The sequence below is a fragment of the Megalops cyprinoides genome, chromosome 12 (assembly GCF_013368585.1).
Source record: "Megalops cyprinoides isolate fMegCyp1 chromosome 12, fMegCyp1.pri, whole genome shotgun sequence".
Classification (NCBI taxonomy): Eukaryota; Metazoa; Chordata; class Actinopteri; order Elopiformes; family Megalopidae; genus Megalops; species Megalops cyprinoides.
In genome coordinates, this window is record NC_050594.1 from 31,732,970 (window position 1) to 31,750,388 (window position 17,419).

The 17,419-nt window shown below is 46.5% G+C and overlaps 1 protein-coding gene across 1 annotated transcript in view; it reads left to right on the forward strand.

The window, feature by feature from the left end:
* eml5 (EMAP like 5) overlaps positions 1 to 17,419 on the forward strand; it is a 69,330-nt gene that overhangs the window by 26,778 nt on the left and 25,133 nt on the right. Inside the window, exons 5-17 of the mRNA XM_036541822.1 lie at positions 6,593 to 6,778; positions 8,897 to 9,032; positions 9,510 to 9,533; positions 10,080 to 10,281; positions 10,959 to 11,096; positions 11,526 to 11,782; positions 12,504 to 12,716; positions 13,006 to 13,173; positions 14,161 to 14,267; positions 15,240 to 15,358; positions 15,836 to 16,022; positions 16,268 to 16,373; positions 16,841 to 16,934. Of these exons, the coding sequence (XP_036397715.1) occupies positions 6,593 to 6,778; positions 8,897 to 9,032; positions 9,510 to 9,533; positions 10,080 to 10,281; positions 10,959 to 11,096; positions 11,526 to 11,782; positions 12,504 to 12,716; positions 13,006 to 13,173; positions 14,161 to 14,267; positions 15,240 to 15,358; positions 15,836 to 16,022; positions 16,268 to 16,373; positions 16,841 to 16,934 (1,937 nt within the window). The remainder of the gene's footprint in view (positions 1 to 6,592; positions 6,779 to 8,896; positions 9,033 to 9,509; positions 9,534 to 10,079; positions 10,282 to 10,958; positions 11,097 to 11,525; positions 11,783 to 12,503; positions 12,717 to 13,005; positions 13,174 to 14,160; positions 14,268 to 15,239; positions 15,359 to 15,835; positions 16,023 to 16,267; positions 16,374 to 16,840; positions 16,935 to 17,419) is intronic.

A 17,419-nucleotide genomic window follows, 5' to 3' on the forward strand; every position in this document is an offset into this window, starting at 1 on the left:
GGGTTCATGATCAAATGTGGTTGTTCAACAAATGGTCATGGTGTTCTGAGGACTGTCATACTCTACACATGAGTGGATCAATCCTACAGCTTAACAAAATGGGTTGAAAATCTCAGAAGACCCTAGTGTTGTCATATATATATATTTTTTTTTGACAGACGGCTTTTTCTGGGGCAACTTCCTTATCTCATGTATTTTAGAACTGGTTGTTTACTGAAGAAGTGCAGGTTAAGTAACTTCATAAACCACTGCTGCCCAGTTTTCTTCTCCATTTATGTAAGTCTGCAGCACTTCCTCTCCTGAGTGCTGGGGGATATTTAACAGACGTATACTTTTTTTTAGTAGCCACTGCTTTATCACCATGACGGTATCAAAGTCCTCAGCGCCTGTGCGTAATTGTTACTAAAAGAGATATGTGCAAATTCATTTTTCCTGGCGCCTCTGGTTATTCAAGCTGTGACATAAGCAGAAGAGGCAAAGTCGATGACTCATTCGCAGGAGATTTTCTTTTGAAGGGATGAAGTTGATATCTATTGAAGTGAAATAGGGAGAGGGAGAAAAATAGACCCTCTTTATCGGCGCGCGAGTTTGAAACGATCCTCCCCTTTTTTTTTTCCCAGGGATTCAGTGGCCTCGCTGCAAATCTGCGGCGCGCTGATAGGTTTTTGGAAGCATTATTGCGGATATGTGTTTTCTCTCTTTTAGCGATTATAATTTGGCTATTCATGGCTCTTCGCGAATGGCTGCAGTGTTGGAGCAGCCTGCCTCTTCTGCTGCCTCGTTTCATCCGTCCTAAAGTGCTTTTTTAATTGTGGAGATTTGCATGAGCGCTCAGTGGAGTGTGCTTAGCCCTGCAAAGCATCCACACTGCCTTCCCCCTCAATACAGAATCCAGAAAGGCCTAAACGAGTTGTTATTGTTATTAAGGGCTTATCACAGCTGAATTGTACATACTACTGCAGGTGTCACTACGTAAACATCAGTGCTGAAGTTTTTTATGTAAAAACTTTTTTTGTGGGAGTGTGTTGAGAAATACCTTCACTTGCTAGTTATCAAGGTTGAGAAAAGTCTGTTCTAGCAAGTAGAATATCTACAGTATGTGCTGTCTTCCTTGAAAAATTTGTATGATTGCTCTTCCTGATGAAGGTAATGTGAGGTTCTGTGAGGTGTCTGTCGAGTTTGGATGCCAACGCAGTTGAGAGTTTCTTTTTATGTAGTTACACTGCAACGGGAAGCCAGTCCTTCTCTTCCTGCAATGTCTCGTTTATTTGCCAGCACTCGGCTGTGAAGGCAGAACCCTCGCACCCCCTGACCCCCTCTCAGGCATGCTGTGAATGCGTCTCTTTCTCCCCCTGATGGTGTCCCGTGCCGCCCAGCATTTGGCCCACATAATTCCAGAGCCTGTGCCCTGCGGACCATGTGACATCTGCTCTCTGGCCCTGCGCTAGTGCGGTGATTATAGCACTCCATGCATCCAGGAGATTTAGCAACATTAATCCCCTTGCAGTCATAGAAAAGGAGCACTGCCATGTCTACTTGCTGATTTCCCCACTGAATGGAAAAAGGCAACAACAGCGACAGCCATAAATGAAAGTGGATGTCACATTTTTTTAACTAGAGTCTTGTGGGATTTTCCTATCAGGGCAGAGCAAGGCTCTTGTGCTCCTGACTTCTAGAAATATGTTTTGTCCTCTTGTGGTTTGTTTGTCCATTAGACTGATTAAGGAGGTATTCTGTGCTTTTGTTACCTCTGCTGGTGAGCTGTTGGGCTTTTGTCTTGGTGGCGGTTGGCGTGGTGATCTGTTGGCCTTTGTTTCCATGGTGGATAAGCCTTTGAATCAGACCTGAGCTTCTTAGAAGGACTGAGTCAAAACATCCTGATGCTTCCAAAGAATCCCTACCTGTGCAGCACCTGCAGACAGGAGACCAGGCCTGCTCTCAGACCCACGCGGCCATGTCATGTACCACCAGCCCGGCTCCTGCCGAGGGGGTCCTGGTGAACAGGAGGCTGAGGAGGACGTGGCGGGGTGGCTGATGATGAATTACACCCGCTCCGCATTGATTAAATTAAAAGGTTCTCCCCGGAGTGGGGCTGCGGAAAAAGGCTGTGATTCACGGCGGCACATGATTGGTCTGCCGCAGTTACTGGGCGGGGCTCCCACATGCAGTATGGAGGGCCCCTCCCACTGCGGGAAACCCGGGATTTTGCTACTCATGGCAGTTTGACCCAGGGCATTAACACAGCAGAGCTGCTTTACTTCATGAATTCAAGCCTATGGATTTATTTCCAGTGAGATTTATAATTCCGTTTATTGCAGGGTCACCCAAACTTTGTAAGCCCATGACCCATTTAATGAACCAAACCAAGCTAAATTTTTCTGTGAACCATCCCTTGTGGTGGATATGTAGGTTTATATACACACACACACACACATACACTGTACGTACTATGCTGGCTATTTAAACATTGTTCTGACTATTCACCTGCAGTGATGTCCATTGTGACTGTGGCAAAGGGGTGGCAGGGGCGTGCCAGGCTTTGCTCACTAGGATGCCCGGTCTTGTCTCCTGGGGCTCTCTCAACATCATCATCATCTCTCCAGCAGATGCAGGCCAGGGGGATGTCGCTCCAACCCTGTTCTCATGGGGTTGCTGCTGGCTGACTCTTCCTCTGGCCTCTTTGCAAACCCCTGGCATCATCCACTTGATGCCACAGAAATCCAGTGGTGGTGGGGGTCGGGCCTGGCTCCATACCAACCTCTAACCATCTGTTACATTATGGGATGGCCACCCTGCCAGGGTACACCCCAGGGCCGTGGGAAGTAGGGGTTCTGCGGGTGCTTCAGCACCCCCTGTTGGAAAAGGCAGACATCACAGCACTCTCTGCCAGATGCAAAAAAATAAACGTATTAAAACATTTTAAATATTTCTCCTGTTATTTACCTAAGAATTTAATGCTTGAGGAATTTTTGAGAAATAATTAGCAATACTGAATAATTATTAATTATTAAAGTAACACTAAGCATCATGGTCAACGGACGTCACATAGCCTAGTCATCTAGTAGCTAGTAATGTTGCATCATTCAAGGTAGCTAGCTATCACAATGGCACCGAAACGAACTTCAGATTTCTTTGGTAAACCACCAGCTTCTAAAAAGAACACAGTGGAAGGCCAGCGGATCCAGGAAAGCATCCCAACGCTGGCCAGCACTTCCAGTGGCGGCTGGTGAGCTCGAAACAGGGGAAGCCCAAACACTACCTTTAAATCTATCATTACTTTCAACCTCCCCTTTATCCTCCTTGACTAACAATAAAACAAATAATTCACAGAATATTTGACACCGATCGCGTAAGAATGAATGATTATGCTCGTGAAACAGCACAGATTGTCTGAAATTTGGGTGGTATTGGGAGAGCTACATCATGAGATTGTTTAATAACAAGGATGGCAATTTGAATAATTAAGTGGCAAATAATCCCAAAACTTTCTCTTAAATGTTTCACATTATAGCTTTCTTGTGTTACAAAATTCAAATTACAGAACAGAACTAAATTTAGTTAAATCAAATTAAATTACTCAGAATAAACTTTTAGGTTAGTTTGAGTGCAACGAACAATAACGTTTAGAACACAGACCTCACAAAAGCTGTGATGTGTCATAAGCATTTCACGTAATTTAAATCGATAAATGCCATCCTTGTTAAAGTGTTTGGGCTTGCCCTGTTTCCAGCTCACCAGTCGCCACTGTTAACGTTATCATTAAACAGTCATTTCACACTGATACTTTTGCTGCAAAAATGTATTTGGCCATGTTGTTGTGTGCTGTTCAAATTGGGCTTTTGGACTGGTTAAAATATTGTGCATATTTGGATATGTTCTTGTCCGCTGTGCGCAATGGGCTTATGGACCTGTTTAACTATGCGTAGGCTATTTGCATGTTCTTGTCTGCTGTGTGCGTGTATACCCGATGTCTGCGGCCTTTCACAGAGCCAGAGGTTTAATTGATGTAATGTAATGTATTTGTGCTGTTAAAATATTGTGCGTATGTGAATATGTTCATGTCCGCTGTGCACACCAGCCTTTTGGACCTGTTTAACTATGTCTATTTGTATGTTCATGTCTGCTGTGTGCAACGGGTTCTGGTAGTTGCAAGACTGGGATATGTTTGATTCATGTTATAGTAGCATATGTTATATTAGAATGTGACGTTACGAATGGAATTTTCACCAAAAAAGCTTTCACTCAAGCTCATAAAATAAAAATTAATTTATGTGTATGAAGTAGCCTATAGCCTATTCATCGCGAATGCTAATTTTAACCCCCATTACAGCACCCCCAACTTAAAGCCTCTTCCCACAGCTCTGGTACACCCCCCCAGGGTACATGCCCCCCCTCCCTACAGTGTGGGGCACCAGAGCTCCACCCTAACATTAAAATGAAATGCTCTGTTCACACAATACTCCCTCGACATAGCCACGGTGTTGCAGTGATGGCCCGCCATTAATTTAAGAGATGTGGGATCCTTTGTCCCAGCCGTGCACGATCGCCTATAACAGCTGATCACTGGCGATAGGCCTCTCATCACCGTGGAACCGAGCCCAGTGACAATCGCTCACTCTTGTGTCACTGTGGAGTCATTTCTTGCCTCCCTCTTGAGTAGAAACACTTTGACTGGGAAAAAAAAACAAAAAAACACACCAACTGTCTCTCACTGGGTTGCACTCAGATTTCAGTGTTTCAGTTGTGCTGGGTTACACTCAGATCTCAGTATTTCAGTAGTACTGAGTTACACTCAGCTCTGTTAAGTGTTTCAGAAGCACTGAGTTACAGCTCTCTGTCAGTGTTTAAGTAGCAGTGGGTTACTCTCAGCTCTGTTAATAATTTCAGAAGCACCGGGTTGCAGTTTTCTGTCAGTATTTCAGTAGCACTGGGTTACATGTCAGTGTTTCAGTAGCACTAGGTTGCACTCATAGTCCACCCTGTCATTTACCAGCTGTTTTGTATTGGTGAGTGCATGACCCAGTTTACAGAGCGCACGACACAGTGTTTTCCAAGTGGATGTTACAGCAAGCGCCTGCAATTATCTAATCGGGATGCTGCCGGTCCCTCCAGAATGTCCAGGGCAAGTGAGTGTATGCTGATGACCTCGTTCAAAAAAACACAGCATCTGCCCAATTGTGCGTGCGCACGGTCAGAATGCCGGTGGCGGTAAAGTCTGTTCAGTGCTGGTGCATTCTGATTGGCTGGCCTCAGCATGGCTCACACTGAAGGGCTTTGTAGTGGAAAGAGAAGGGGAGGTGGTAGGGTTGGCCTATTTATGTGGAGACCTTGCTTGCCCAAACATCAATGGAGATGGCATTATTCAGCAAACAATTACGAGAAGAATACAGATATCCTGTCCATTTGCCCCCTCATCACCTGTAAAACTTGCGTTTGTGGCACAGCGACATTTTCAAACAATGAACGTGGTTGAATTTCTGAAGTGGTTTCTGTGGAGTAGCATGCAATCTGAGGAATTATGGAAAATACTGATATCCAGTTTCACTGTTAGCGTACTTAAGGAGTGAAACATATATCAGAAAGATAGCTAAATGTTTCAAAAGAAATAAAAAAAAACAGTGAAGGGCTGTGTACTGCTCCTTCATCATACCATAGCTACCACTGAGCATGCGAATTGTAGCCTTGCCAGGGATCAGGCCAGCAAGCATATGTACCGCGACATGAAGCCTAACAGAAGCAGAGGCACATTCGTGCAGGGAGTCTGTCGCCTACAGGCTGTGGGCAGACAGGGACAGAGCCAATGACTTCTGGAGGGGTACAAAAGATGCACTTGTCCAGGGGAAGCCAGTTGCTTGAAATGACACAAATGTTTTCACCTTGTTGAGACACATTGAGCAATTACTTACATTTTGCGCTGGTACGCAAACCTTTCTATACCAGCACTTTCTATACCAATGGCCATCCATTTCTGTGTTAACCCAGTTATTACTGCTACCTCATTCAAGGATGCCTTTTTGCTCTCTGTGATACATTCCACACATTTTCTACCTGTTAGTACTTAACAAGAGCTTGAAATTGATCTAAAGTTCTCTAGAGCAATCCAATTAGGGGTTGACAGTTTAAACCCAAGGAGAAAGTATTTGGCTGAATGCATCAACCATACACCAAATAGAAAGCTCTAGCAAGGTTATTAAAACCTTGGCACATGCAGCCAGTCACATTCAGTGGATATCTCTATTTTTTTTAAAGAGAACCCCTAGAACCCCTTTTTTTCATGTGAGTAGGGATTAGTTTCATCTGCATTCTGGACAATGGAAGACTTCCTACCCTGTCATGTTGAAGTTATCCTGTGGTCGATATAGTGGTCGATAACATGAACGTCTGCTTATCAAATGAATAATGGAGAGAGTGGTGGGAGGGAACACGCATTGCGCACACAGCCATTTTGACATGGTCACGCACGGCACGTGTTAACATTCGTGACGGGTAACTGGTTTCATGAGCGTGTGATTCATCTCTCAGCCCAGGATTAATGGAGATTGCGGGCTGCGATGTGCTTCATCGATTTCCTTGTCCCCTTGTTTGTTTTCAGTTTTGGAGCTTATGCGGCAACGCGTTGACCCCCAAGCGTGGCGTTTTCGGCAAAACAGGGGATCTCCAAACAATTCTCTGCCTGGCGTGCGCCAGAGACGAGGTCACGTATTCAGGGGCGCTGAATGGTGACATTTATGTCTGGAAGGGGATTAATCTGGTTCGGACTGTGCAAGGCGCCCACGGGGTAAGTGTGCAAACAAACCCATCAATAACACACAGGGTCGAGGAATCCAGCTTATTCTGTGTCACTGTTTTATCAGTTATCCATGCCTCAAAGATTAGCCAATCAATCAATGCTGCATCACAATCTCACAATTCAGGTGAGCCTCTCATACTATATCAGATTGGTATCTTTATATATGTTGACACCTCCACACTGATGTGTTTTCTGTACAAGTAGATACTCCCATAGTGTCCTCAGCGCCATTGACTGCACCTAGGTGAGGCTACGCACACTGTCAGTCAGAAGTGCTGTTTGTGTGAAAAGGAAGGGGTTTCGCTTGGTATGTCCAGAGTGTAACACATTTGTTTTTCAGTTATAATGAGTCCCTCACCCTGGCTAAATCCGGCCTCTCTCCTGCCATTCAGAGAGGTGGTGATCTGAGCAGGTACAGGGGCTACCCATTAAAGGCCTGGCTAATACATTTTACCCAAAACTGCAAAGGAGCAAGCTTTCAGTCATCCTCTGTTAATGGCATGTTGTGTCACTGGGTGAATATTGGGGCAGATTATGTGCGTGACGAATGAACGTTTTCCAAAAATTCACCTCTTTTCGCTGCAAGCTTGTTGCAAGTTCATCCATTGACATAACTGTTCACAACAATAAGTACATTCTAAGACGAAGGCAAGTACATAAACAAATAACAAGGACACAACAGGATAACAACTGTTGCTGAATAACAGTTGTGATTTCAGTGCATGGACAAGTTCAGCATTTTTCTCCATGGTATCGTGTATTTCATAATACAGGCACTCTTCAACAGATAATTGGTCTGAGTCATCACAGACATGCTGTATTAAATATTATACTAAGTTTGAAGTATAGTAATTATTAAGTAGAAATCCATCCACAGTCACACTGACAGTGTAAAAGCCTGGCAGCAGAAACATCTTTTTTAACAATATTCAGATTCACAAAATACAGCAGAACTATAGAGCCACTTTTGCTCCTGAAAGGTGTGCAGTGTTTGCAGTGTTAAACACGTCACTGACAGGCTGAGACGCAGATCATGAATTTGGGCGATGAGCGCTTGGTGATGCCGCGCGGGGTTTTCAGATCGCGAGCTGTCATCCTGTGGCTAATGCCGATTTGCATTTCATATTCCAGCCCACACACATCTAGCAAAGGCGTGCTTGCTGCCACACACACATACTCACACGGACGCACACACACACAGACACACACATACACGCACACACAGACACGCAAATACACAGACACACAAACACACACACACACACGCACACGCAGACACACACATACACGCACACACACACACACACACACACACACACACATACACACACACACACACACACGCAGACACACATACACACAGACACAGAGCCTCACTCAATCATACTTGTACTGTACACCCACATCATCACGGAGGCTGCATTGTGCTTTTGGACACATGCCTACTTATGTTAAGCCTGCCTGCTTGCGGCAGTTATGTAACCCGCGCACGCACTGTGCTCGTATAAAATCATAACCGCTCGCTGAACGGGAGGCTCTCATTGGACAAGGCCGACCGGTCAGTGGCTGTTCCGGGCAGAAGCGTTAGAAGCAATTGTTTGATAGAGAGAAAAAAACCTGCTGCCAATAGGGGGAGGATTTGGTGATGTCCCCCCAACCCCCCAGCTTTAATATGTGCAGTGGAAAGGATCAGCATTTACTACTTGGGATTAAACGGTGTCTGCGAGCTCAACAGCTGGATGCGGGGCAGTGGGGGGATGGGCGGGCGGCTCCCGCTCCCTCTCTGAGTGAGGCTTTTCCCTGCTACAGTGCGTGCCAACAGAGCATCCCCACCCCCAACAGCAGCAGCAGTAGCAGCACCCCCCCCTCCCAGCACACCACGGTTACAGCTTCCCTTCAAACCACAAAGCAGACACCTCTGTATCGCCCAGCGCTGCATCACATTTATGCTACAGCTCCTCTCGATCGCCACAGCCAGCGAAAGTGAAAAGGTTTATCTGGCTCTGTCCACGGTAATCTGTCTGTTCGCGTGCCCACTGCCCCTCCGACATGGCGTCCCCGCTGGCTGACGCGCTGTGTCCCCCCTCTCCTTCTCTATCTCCGCAGTCGGGCATCTTCAGCATGAACGCCTGCGAGGAGGGCTTCGCCACGGGGGGCCGGGATGGCTGCGTCCGGCTCTGGGACCTGAACTTCAAACCCATCACGGTGATCGATCTCAGGGAAACGGACCAGGGTTACAAAGGTGACCTATTCCTCCATGCTCACACACACACACACACACACACACACATGCACATACACACACACAGACACACTCACACACAGGCACACACACACACAGACAGACACGCGCGCGCACACACTCCTTCCGCCAGACTGAGCCAGCTGCCTCTGCTCTTCAGCCAGTGAGAGTCTGTCCAAATGACCAGTGCTTAAGGAGGCTTGCGAGCCCTGGAGTGATGACACCCTATGAAAGGAAGGGAGCGCGGTGGTGTGAATAAGAAATCACTTCAGGAAAACTTCTTATTCCATTGCGAACCTGTGTTTCCTCTGCAAAATGAGACTTAGGGCCATCCAATCCACCACTCTCTGCCCATCTCTGAGAACGAGGAGTAGTCACTTAATGGATTGATGGATCAAAGGGTTGGGTCTGAGTCACTAATTAGCGGTCTGTCTTTCTTCCCCCTTTTTCACACACTGTTTGATGTGGGCCCCACAGTAACTAGAGGTGAAAATTGCAGAGGTGGGTAACAGCTATGTGGGTAAAGGCTGTCCCCATTAACCTGTGCATACTAGTCCCTGTATCGTTACCTTTGTTTGTTACTCAGTCCAAAGTGTCTATATATATTTGTGCATATAAATATATTTTTATATATACATAATATATATATATGCATACTCTCATCCCTTGTTTCCCTTCTCCTGTGTCCTGAGGCTGCCCCAGAAGTGCCGTCAAACCTCCGTCAAATGAGTAGAAATCGTGTCATGGTGTTTTCCTCCTGTTGTCTCTAAGAATCACTGCCATGTGCTATATGTGGCTCTTCCAATAGCCATACTGAATTAATCCCCCTGTGTGTGTGTGTGTGTATGCGCGTGTCCGCATGTGTGTGCGTGTGTGTGTATGTGTGTGTATGCACGCATCCGCATGTGTGTGTGTGTATGTGTGCGCTCGTGTGTACGTGTGTGCTCTTGTGTGTATGTGTATGTGCACATGTATGTGTGTGTATGCGTGTGTGTGTGTGTCAATATATGTGTGTGTCTGTGTGTGTCTGTGTGTGCATGCTGGCAGGGCTGTCAGTACGGAGTGTGTGCTGGAGGGGCGACCACATCCTGGTGGGCACCCAGGACAGTGAGATCTTCGAGGTGGTGGTCCATGACCGCACCAAGCCCTTCCTGATCATGCAGGGCCACTGCGAGGGCGAGCTGTGGGCGCTGGCTGTGCACCCCACCAAGCCCCTGGCCATGACAGGCAGCGACGACCGCTCCGTCAGGTGGGTGACCCCAACTATTGGAAAGTTATTTTTCCACTTTCAGAGTCCGTGGCACAGTGTCATGCTGTTGCAGTGAGTTGCATGCTATTGTAAAGGTGGTTTGCACCCAAATGAGTTTGGTCAATGGACTCAGCTCTTTAAATTTGCAGTTTTTTATTAATTATTTTCATCAAGCATGGAGGACTTAAAAGCACAGACATTTTGGCCTAAGCCTTCATCAGTGTACGATGCTGTCTCTCAAAGAGACTATGACCAGAGTGTCTGTGCGTTTTATTGCCCAGTGTTCTGAACTGCGTGTTCCCACACAGCTCCTAGCACCAGCTGTGTTCAGCCAGGACTGGCTCTCAAACATCAGCCTAAATACAGCTTCACAAGCCTTCTCATTCCCTGATGCCGAGTTATCTCCTGTCAGAGGTGCGAGATCTTGCCTTTAGAAAGGTGCAAAGCTCTTCCGCGCCTTTCCGAAGACGACATCTCGCACCCACGAGATAATGAGCTGACTCAAAGTGGGAAGGAAATCTTGATACTGAAAAAGCAGCCTTGAAACAAGTCGACCGCGGCCCTCCTCAGGGATGCGGCCGAGGCCAGCAGGTATAGCGTAGCGAGGGTTACGCGCGGAAGGTTATCGCCCGTAATTAGCGGGCGGAAAACGAGCTCCTGTGCCTGCGCCCCCGCAGGATCTGGAGCCTTATCGACCACGCATTGATCGCGCGCTGCAACATGGAGGAGCCCATCCGCTGCGCGGCCGTCAGCACGGACGGCATCCACCTGGCGCTGGGCATGAAGGACGGCTCTTTCACCGTCCTGAGGGTCAGGTAGGCACTGGCTGGGGGGGTCGGCATGCGCTGCACGCAAGCATCTTTTTCCTCAACGGTATGATGTAATGCTTTGTGTTCCGCCCCCGTGACTCACGCCCATGTGCTCAGACTGCATAGTAAAGGCAAGGGCGAGATGACAAAGCTGGGATGCATCATCGTGCAGCAGGGATATGATTCACCACTCATGTCACAAAACCATCATCAATATGAGCTCTGAATACAAGCAATGCCCTGGTCTCCTAGGCCTGAAAATGAAGGCTCTGAAAGGCCAAACCTATTACAGAACTCCAGCTTTTATTTTGCAAATCTGTTTGTACCCGGCTTGGGCCCATAACACACACAGATGGGATATTGCTGAATGATAAAAGAGTGCCTCTCATACAAAGTGTGCGTGCCCCCCCCCCCCCCCCCCCCCCCGTTCCCCAGGGACATGACTGAGGTGGTGCACATCAAGGACAGGAAAGAGGCTATCCACGAGCTGAAGTACTCCCCCGACGGGGCACACCTGGCTGTCGGCTCCAATGACAACTCGGTGGACATCTACGGTGTGGTGCAGCGGTACAAGAAGGTGGGCGAGTGCATCGGCTCCACCAGCTTCATCACGCACATGGACTGGTCTGCGGACAGCAAGTACCTGCAGACCAACGACGGCAGTGGAAAGAGGCTATTCTACAGGATGCCAAGTAAGAGCTACATCCGCACAGAGCACCCGAGGGGCAACCAATCACCCTCTGCTTTGTATTCTCGTCTTAGTCTATGAAGTAAGCAGGTGATGTATTCTCCCATAATGCACTATGCAGTGTAATATGAGAGAATACATCACTTGCTGGCTTCAGACAGTAAGTGATGTATTTTCCCATAATGCACCATGCAGTGCAATGTCTACATCTGGAATCCACTATATACTAACTCAACATAGAAAACTGTGTGTAAATATCAGCTAATAATTATTATTATTTGAATTACTGGTATGGATTTGAGTTGTGCTCAATATCTGGCAAAATTGTGAATGTTGCTTTTTAATAAAATCTTGTTATATTACTGGTTTTGTACTGTTGTAGCTACTGTACTTGCAAACTTGCTAGGCTAATATTAGCCAGCTACGATTCTAATTGTAATGTTTAACAACGAACAGGCAAACGACATGGCCTACCTTAGTCTATTAATTTTTCGTTGAATGAACCTTGTTTTATCACAAGGTCATGTGATTTCTGCACCTTACCAGTGTAAGGTGAGTTTGCTCGGAGCTTGTGAGGCCACCGGGCAAACATCTCCATTCCTCCTTACGTGCTACGTTTCATTGCTCAGCCGCAGCTCCCCCCCTCCCTCGGATCATTAGTCTATTGATTCCATTGTACTTGCTAATCACATTTCCATCTTCTGCACGTTCTCTCTCCCTTTCAGGTGGGAAGGAGGTCACGAACAGGGAGGAGCTGAAGCTGGTTCAGTGGTCCACCTGGACGTGTGTGCTCGGGCCGGAGGTGAACGGGATCTGGCCCAAGTACTCTGAGATCAACGACATTAACTCTGTGGATGCCAATTTTAACAGTCAAGTGTTAGTAACAGCCGACGATTACGGATTAGTTAAACTGCTGCGGTACCCTTGTGTAAGGAAAGGTGGGTATTATTGTGCCTCTTTTCTTCAGTAAATAGGAAATTGAGTTGTAAAAATGTTTCCACTTATGTCAAACAGTCTCTTGCTATTAAATGAATGTGCTGCAAGGCAGTGCATTACAAAGTAATCAGTTTTAGCATAAATTGAATTAGCTCTCTTAATTAACTCCCCTATCAACCTGTGTGTACAGCCAAACAATGCTCGTGACAGGAGCTTTGCCCACAAAACCTTACTAGTATACAGGGAAAATGTGTTTTTGATGCATGAATGAATTCTGATTCCTTCTCTTAGGTGCAAAGTTTAAAAAATACTTAGGTCACTCAGCCCACATAACCAATGCCAGGTGGTCACACGACTACCAGTGGGTGATCACTATTGGAGGAGCCGATCATTCAGTGTTCCAGTGGAAGTTTATCCCTGAAAGAAAGTCAAAAGAAGCTCTTCATATAGCACCTCAAGGTACAACTCTGTCTCATCACATTGTGCTGCACCTGTGGGTGGGTCTAAGTCTGATATGGAAGCACTGCCGTGCCACAAATGCACGATGGAGTTTGACAGGCTTTAAAAAGGTGTCCTGCATGTGACCTCATGTGACCCTTTCATTCGCATCACACTCCCCTCTTCTCAACATGCGTCCCACAGAAATGTAAAATTTGCAGAGGGTTTAGACAAAATAAGGAAGTGCATTATTCAAATCAATGATGTTCCATACCTCCGTCGATGTAGCCACACAACTGTCCTCCTTCTGTGGGATCACCCAGTCTGGTGGTATGAATCCATCTGTAACCTCAAAGACCAACCCAGGGACCCACTCTGAAATTGCCAAGTTTAGGCAGTGATGGTGCAAACACACAACATTACAGCTGGCAATGTTGTAATTGCATAGGAAGTTTGGTTTGGGAGCAGAGTGAGATGCTGTAATCTCCACAGTGCTGTGTCCTCTGTGTGATGAGGAGTTAAAAGGGAAGCTCATCCACACCTAGAAAGAAAGACACACACTACATTACACACTATTGCAGCAAAAGTCTTATTTGCAGTGCATTTTTTCAGTGTCACAGGAGGTGGGGAAAATCAGCTGCTAAAGAAGGCTGGGTTTAATTTTCCTAATGCTGTACAGTATTTAATGCTCCTCATTGCTTTGCTCCATATCAGCACTTTGCCATGTCAGCTTGAGTAATAGCTTGGTGGAAGCGAGCGCCATTTTGCCACTAAAGACTGATGGTCTACTTGATGAATCTGAGATGTCATCCGGGCAGCAAACGGCTCCTCTGCACCCTGGTTTGGCTTTGAATTAATGAGAGATGACAGCGGCTGTCTTTCTAATGGAAGCGTACATTTCTCGTGCTGATGGTTGAGGTGTACAACATCTTTGAACAGGGTAATAGAGACAATGGTGAGTTTGAGCTTGGAGTTCTAAAAGCGACTATATCATTGTGCCTTCTGTAGAGACACTGGCGGACTCCAACAGCGAGGAGTCGGACTCTGACCAGTCGGATGTGCCGGAGATGGACTCGGAGATCGAGCAGGAGACGCAGCTCACATACCGACGGCAGGTTTGTGTCACGATACCTTGCTTTCTTTCTGAAAACTGGTTGACGCTTCAGTGACACTCAAGGAGAAGTCTATAGCCCCAAAAGGGGCAGATGCTGGAGAGGCTGGAGATCTGGAGGGGCTGCTCTCTGGGAAGTGATGATTCATAATACAGTGTGAAATAACTGCCCAAAGTCTTCAAGCATACGGTCTAAAATTAAGGTTTTGGATTCAAGCAGAAGTAGCTTTGGTGCTTGCACTTCAGTTTGTCAGAGTTATTAATGGCCTCTGGCTTTGTAGGAAAAGATAGTTTGATAAAATTATTCTACCTGCAGGTATCAAGTGTTAAATATTACAGCCTTATCCATCAAAGGTTTAGAGAACAATATCAGCCAGTTCCTACATGTTTAATACCAGCACACACTGGTCACAAGATGTAATTTTTAATTAAACACTCACATATCAAACAGTAGAACAAATCGAGCGTATGTTACTAGCTTAGTGATTTTATTTGCACCAGCTCTAGAGACGTGTAGGGAATATTCAGAAACTAAGCTCAGTTTCTCCCTGTGAAAACCCAGCTCAATGCCTGGTAACATCTGTTTTCGAAAAGTGTCTTTTGAAGGGCAAACCGAATGGTTGTCATATTTGCTTATGTCTGTAATAACAGAAACCATTCAGAAGGTATTGAAAGGTTTGTAAGCTCACATATGAAGAATTCATTCCCTTCAGAATCGCACAAGCAGTGTCTCCTTCAGAATATTGAAACAAATGTATCTTGGAGCGCAAAAAATCTTGGAGCGCCAAAAAGGTGATTTGAATAAGCCTGACATGTAGTTAGCAACGATGTGAAGTAGCTTGAGGTAGTGATGGATTTTGTGATACAGTCAAGGAATGGGAACAGTTTTGTGTGAATTGCAACTGATTTTTCAAACATCAGACTTCTTAAAAGTTTTAAGGTTTAGCTATGGTGTTTTTTCTACCTCCCTCTCCAGGTGTATAAAGATGATCTACCTCAGCTCAAAGAGCAGTGCAAGGAGAAGCATCGGATGATGGCCACCAAAAAGCGTGAGAGGGCCCCAGGGAGTGGCATCAAACTCCACTTCGTCCACGGGTACAAACATGATCTCTCATTTTATATCCAGCAAGCCAGTAACAATGAACCTGTGCCTGTGAGTCATTACAAACTGGTCATATTCTATGAAACACAACATGAATAAGCCCAGTTACAGAGCATCCATTTCCAGTGTGGCTTAACTCCAAGTGCATACTCCATATTACCCAGCCTGCTGTTGTGCAAAGCCTCATTGAATGCTTTGTGAGGTTGTTTCGTTTTGACTGGGGAGCTACATAAACTACCTTCTGGTCGTTAATTGAGTTGAATTCCAGTGGCACAGTCCCAGCAAAAGAACTGAACAGATAGCATTGCCTATCCATCTGTGTGGAGATTAGTCTCAATATTAGCCTCAGGGAATAAGTGATCAGGAGCCAATCAAGAGCCAAAAAACATGACCAGAAGTCTCAAATGCTCCTCTGGGTCCGGTGAGATGGTCCCCAGTGTGCTGAATATGCTGTTGCAACGTTGTTCCAGTTACAGGGGATATGACTGCAGGAGCAACCTGTTCTACACTCAGACGGGGGAGATTGTGTACCATGTGGCGGCGGTGGGGGTTGTGTACAATCGGCAGCAGAACACACAGCGTTTCTACCTGGGCCACGATGATGACATTCTCTGCCTGGCCATCCACCCCCTGAAGGACTACGTAGCAACAGGCCAGGTACCAGCTAAGGGCATTGGCTAAGGATTTTATTCGGTGTCATTCCTCCAGCAAAGGATCTCAATGCTTTTTTTATTTCCTTGGTGGGTACAAAAGTTGGGCCTCATGGTAGATTGACCTGAGTCACCTTTGTGGTCCTCACCATTGAACTAAAGGCATATCATTTGGTGGAAGAAGCTCTTGTCTGATGTGCATTGGAGATGCAAGATCATGGCTTACATTGGTGCTGTTGGCTCATCACTCAGGTTGGCAGAGATTCCTCCATCCACATATGGGACACAGAGATGCTGAAGCCCATGTCAGTTCTCAAAGGATATCACCAGTATGGAGTGTGCACCCTGGATTTCTCAGGTACCCACGATCTGTTTGCATTCACGGGTGCTACGCAAGGGTGCTGTCTGCACACACAGGGGCATGACAGTGGCTTGAGGAGAGCCAGCCACTGGTAAAACCCTTCAGTAAGTGTGCGTCTGACTCTGCCTTGTTTAACCTGAGGGGAAGAAGCGGTGTGCAGAATTTCTGCTGTGTGCTCCGGTCTCTGCAGAGGATTAGTGACTGTGACAGCTTCTGCCAATTAGAGCCCGGCGCTCAGCGCTGTCTTGTTACAGGGTTCTCGTTGTACTCACCCTGGCATGCGGTGACGCGGTCGTACTCACCTTCTTCCCTCTAATTGGCTCTGAACAGAGTCCGGTTATGCTCTGCATGTCAATGCCATCGCACTGCAGCTTCAGAGTCAAACCTGCTAACCCAGTGCCAGAGATGAGACACGCGCTTGTTTTCCAGCCCTGCTGAACGGCGTGCCTCTGTTTTCCCAACAGCGGACGGCAAGCGGCTGGCCTCGGTCGGGCTGGACGACAATCACACCATTGTACTGTGGGACTGGAGAAAAGGGGAGAAGCTCTCTGCCATCAGGTGAGCACAGCTGGGATTCAGGCTGTTTTGAAGTTTGGGGATCAAACTGGGGTTTTGCCTTCGGTTGTCCATCACGGCAATAAGCCAAATATTTCACTTGAGGCTGGGTGCTCTTCTGCCTCATTGCAGTTTTATGGGGTGAGAACAAAGGTGTTTATGACCTCGGATATGTCAGACACAGAGCATAGTATCTGAAATCTAAGATTATATTAACCACAGGAAGATTACGCAGTCACTATAGACACTTTAATCCTTTAGAGCAGGGCATGTTTACTGCAGTTGTAAAGCAGGCTTGCAGCTAAGCCCTGCCATATCTGTGCTGTGCTTATTTTTTAATCATTGTTGTGGGTGGAGCCTCATCGAGCATCAAGAGCAGTGATCTCCTCTGCAGTTCCAGTCTGTAGATTTGTAAATATATGAAATCCTTCCCAGCCTAAGCATACAAAGTGTTTTTGAACAACAGCAGCTTAAAAGCCTCATGAGGT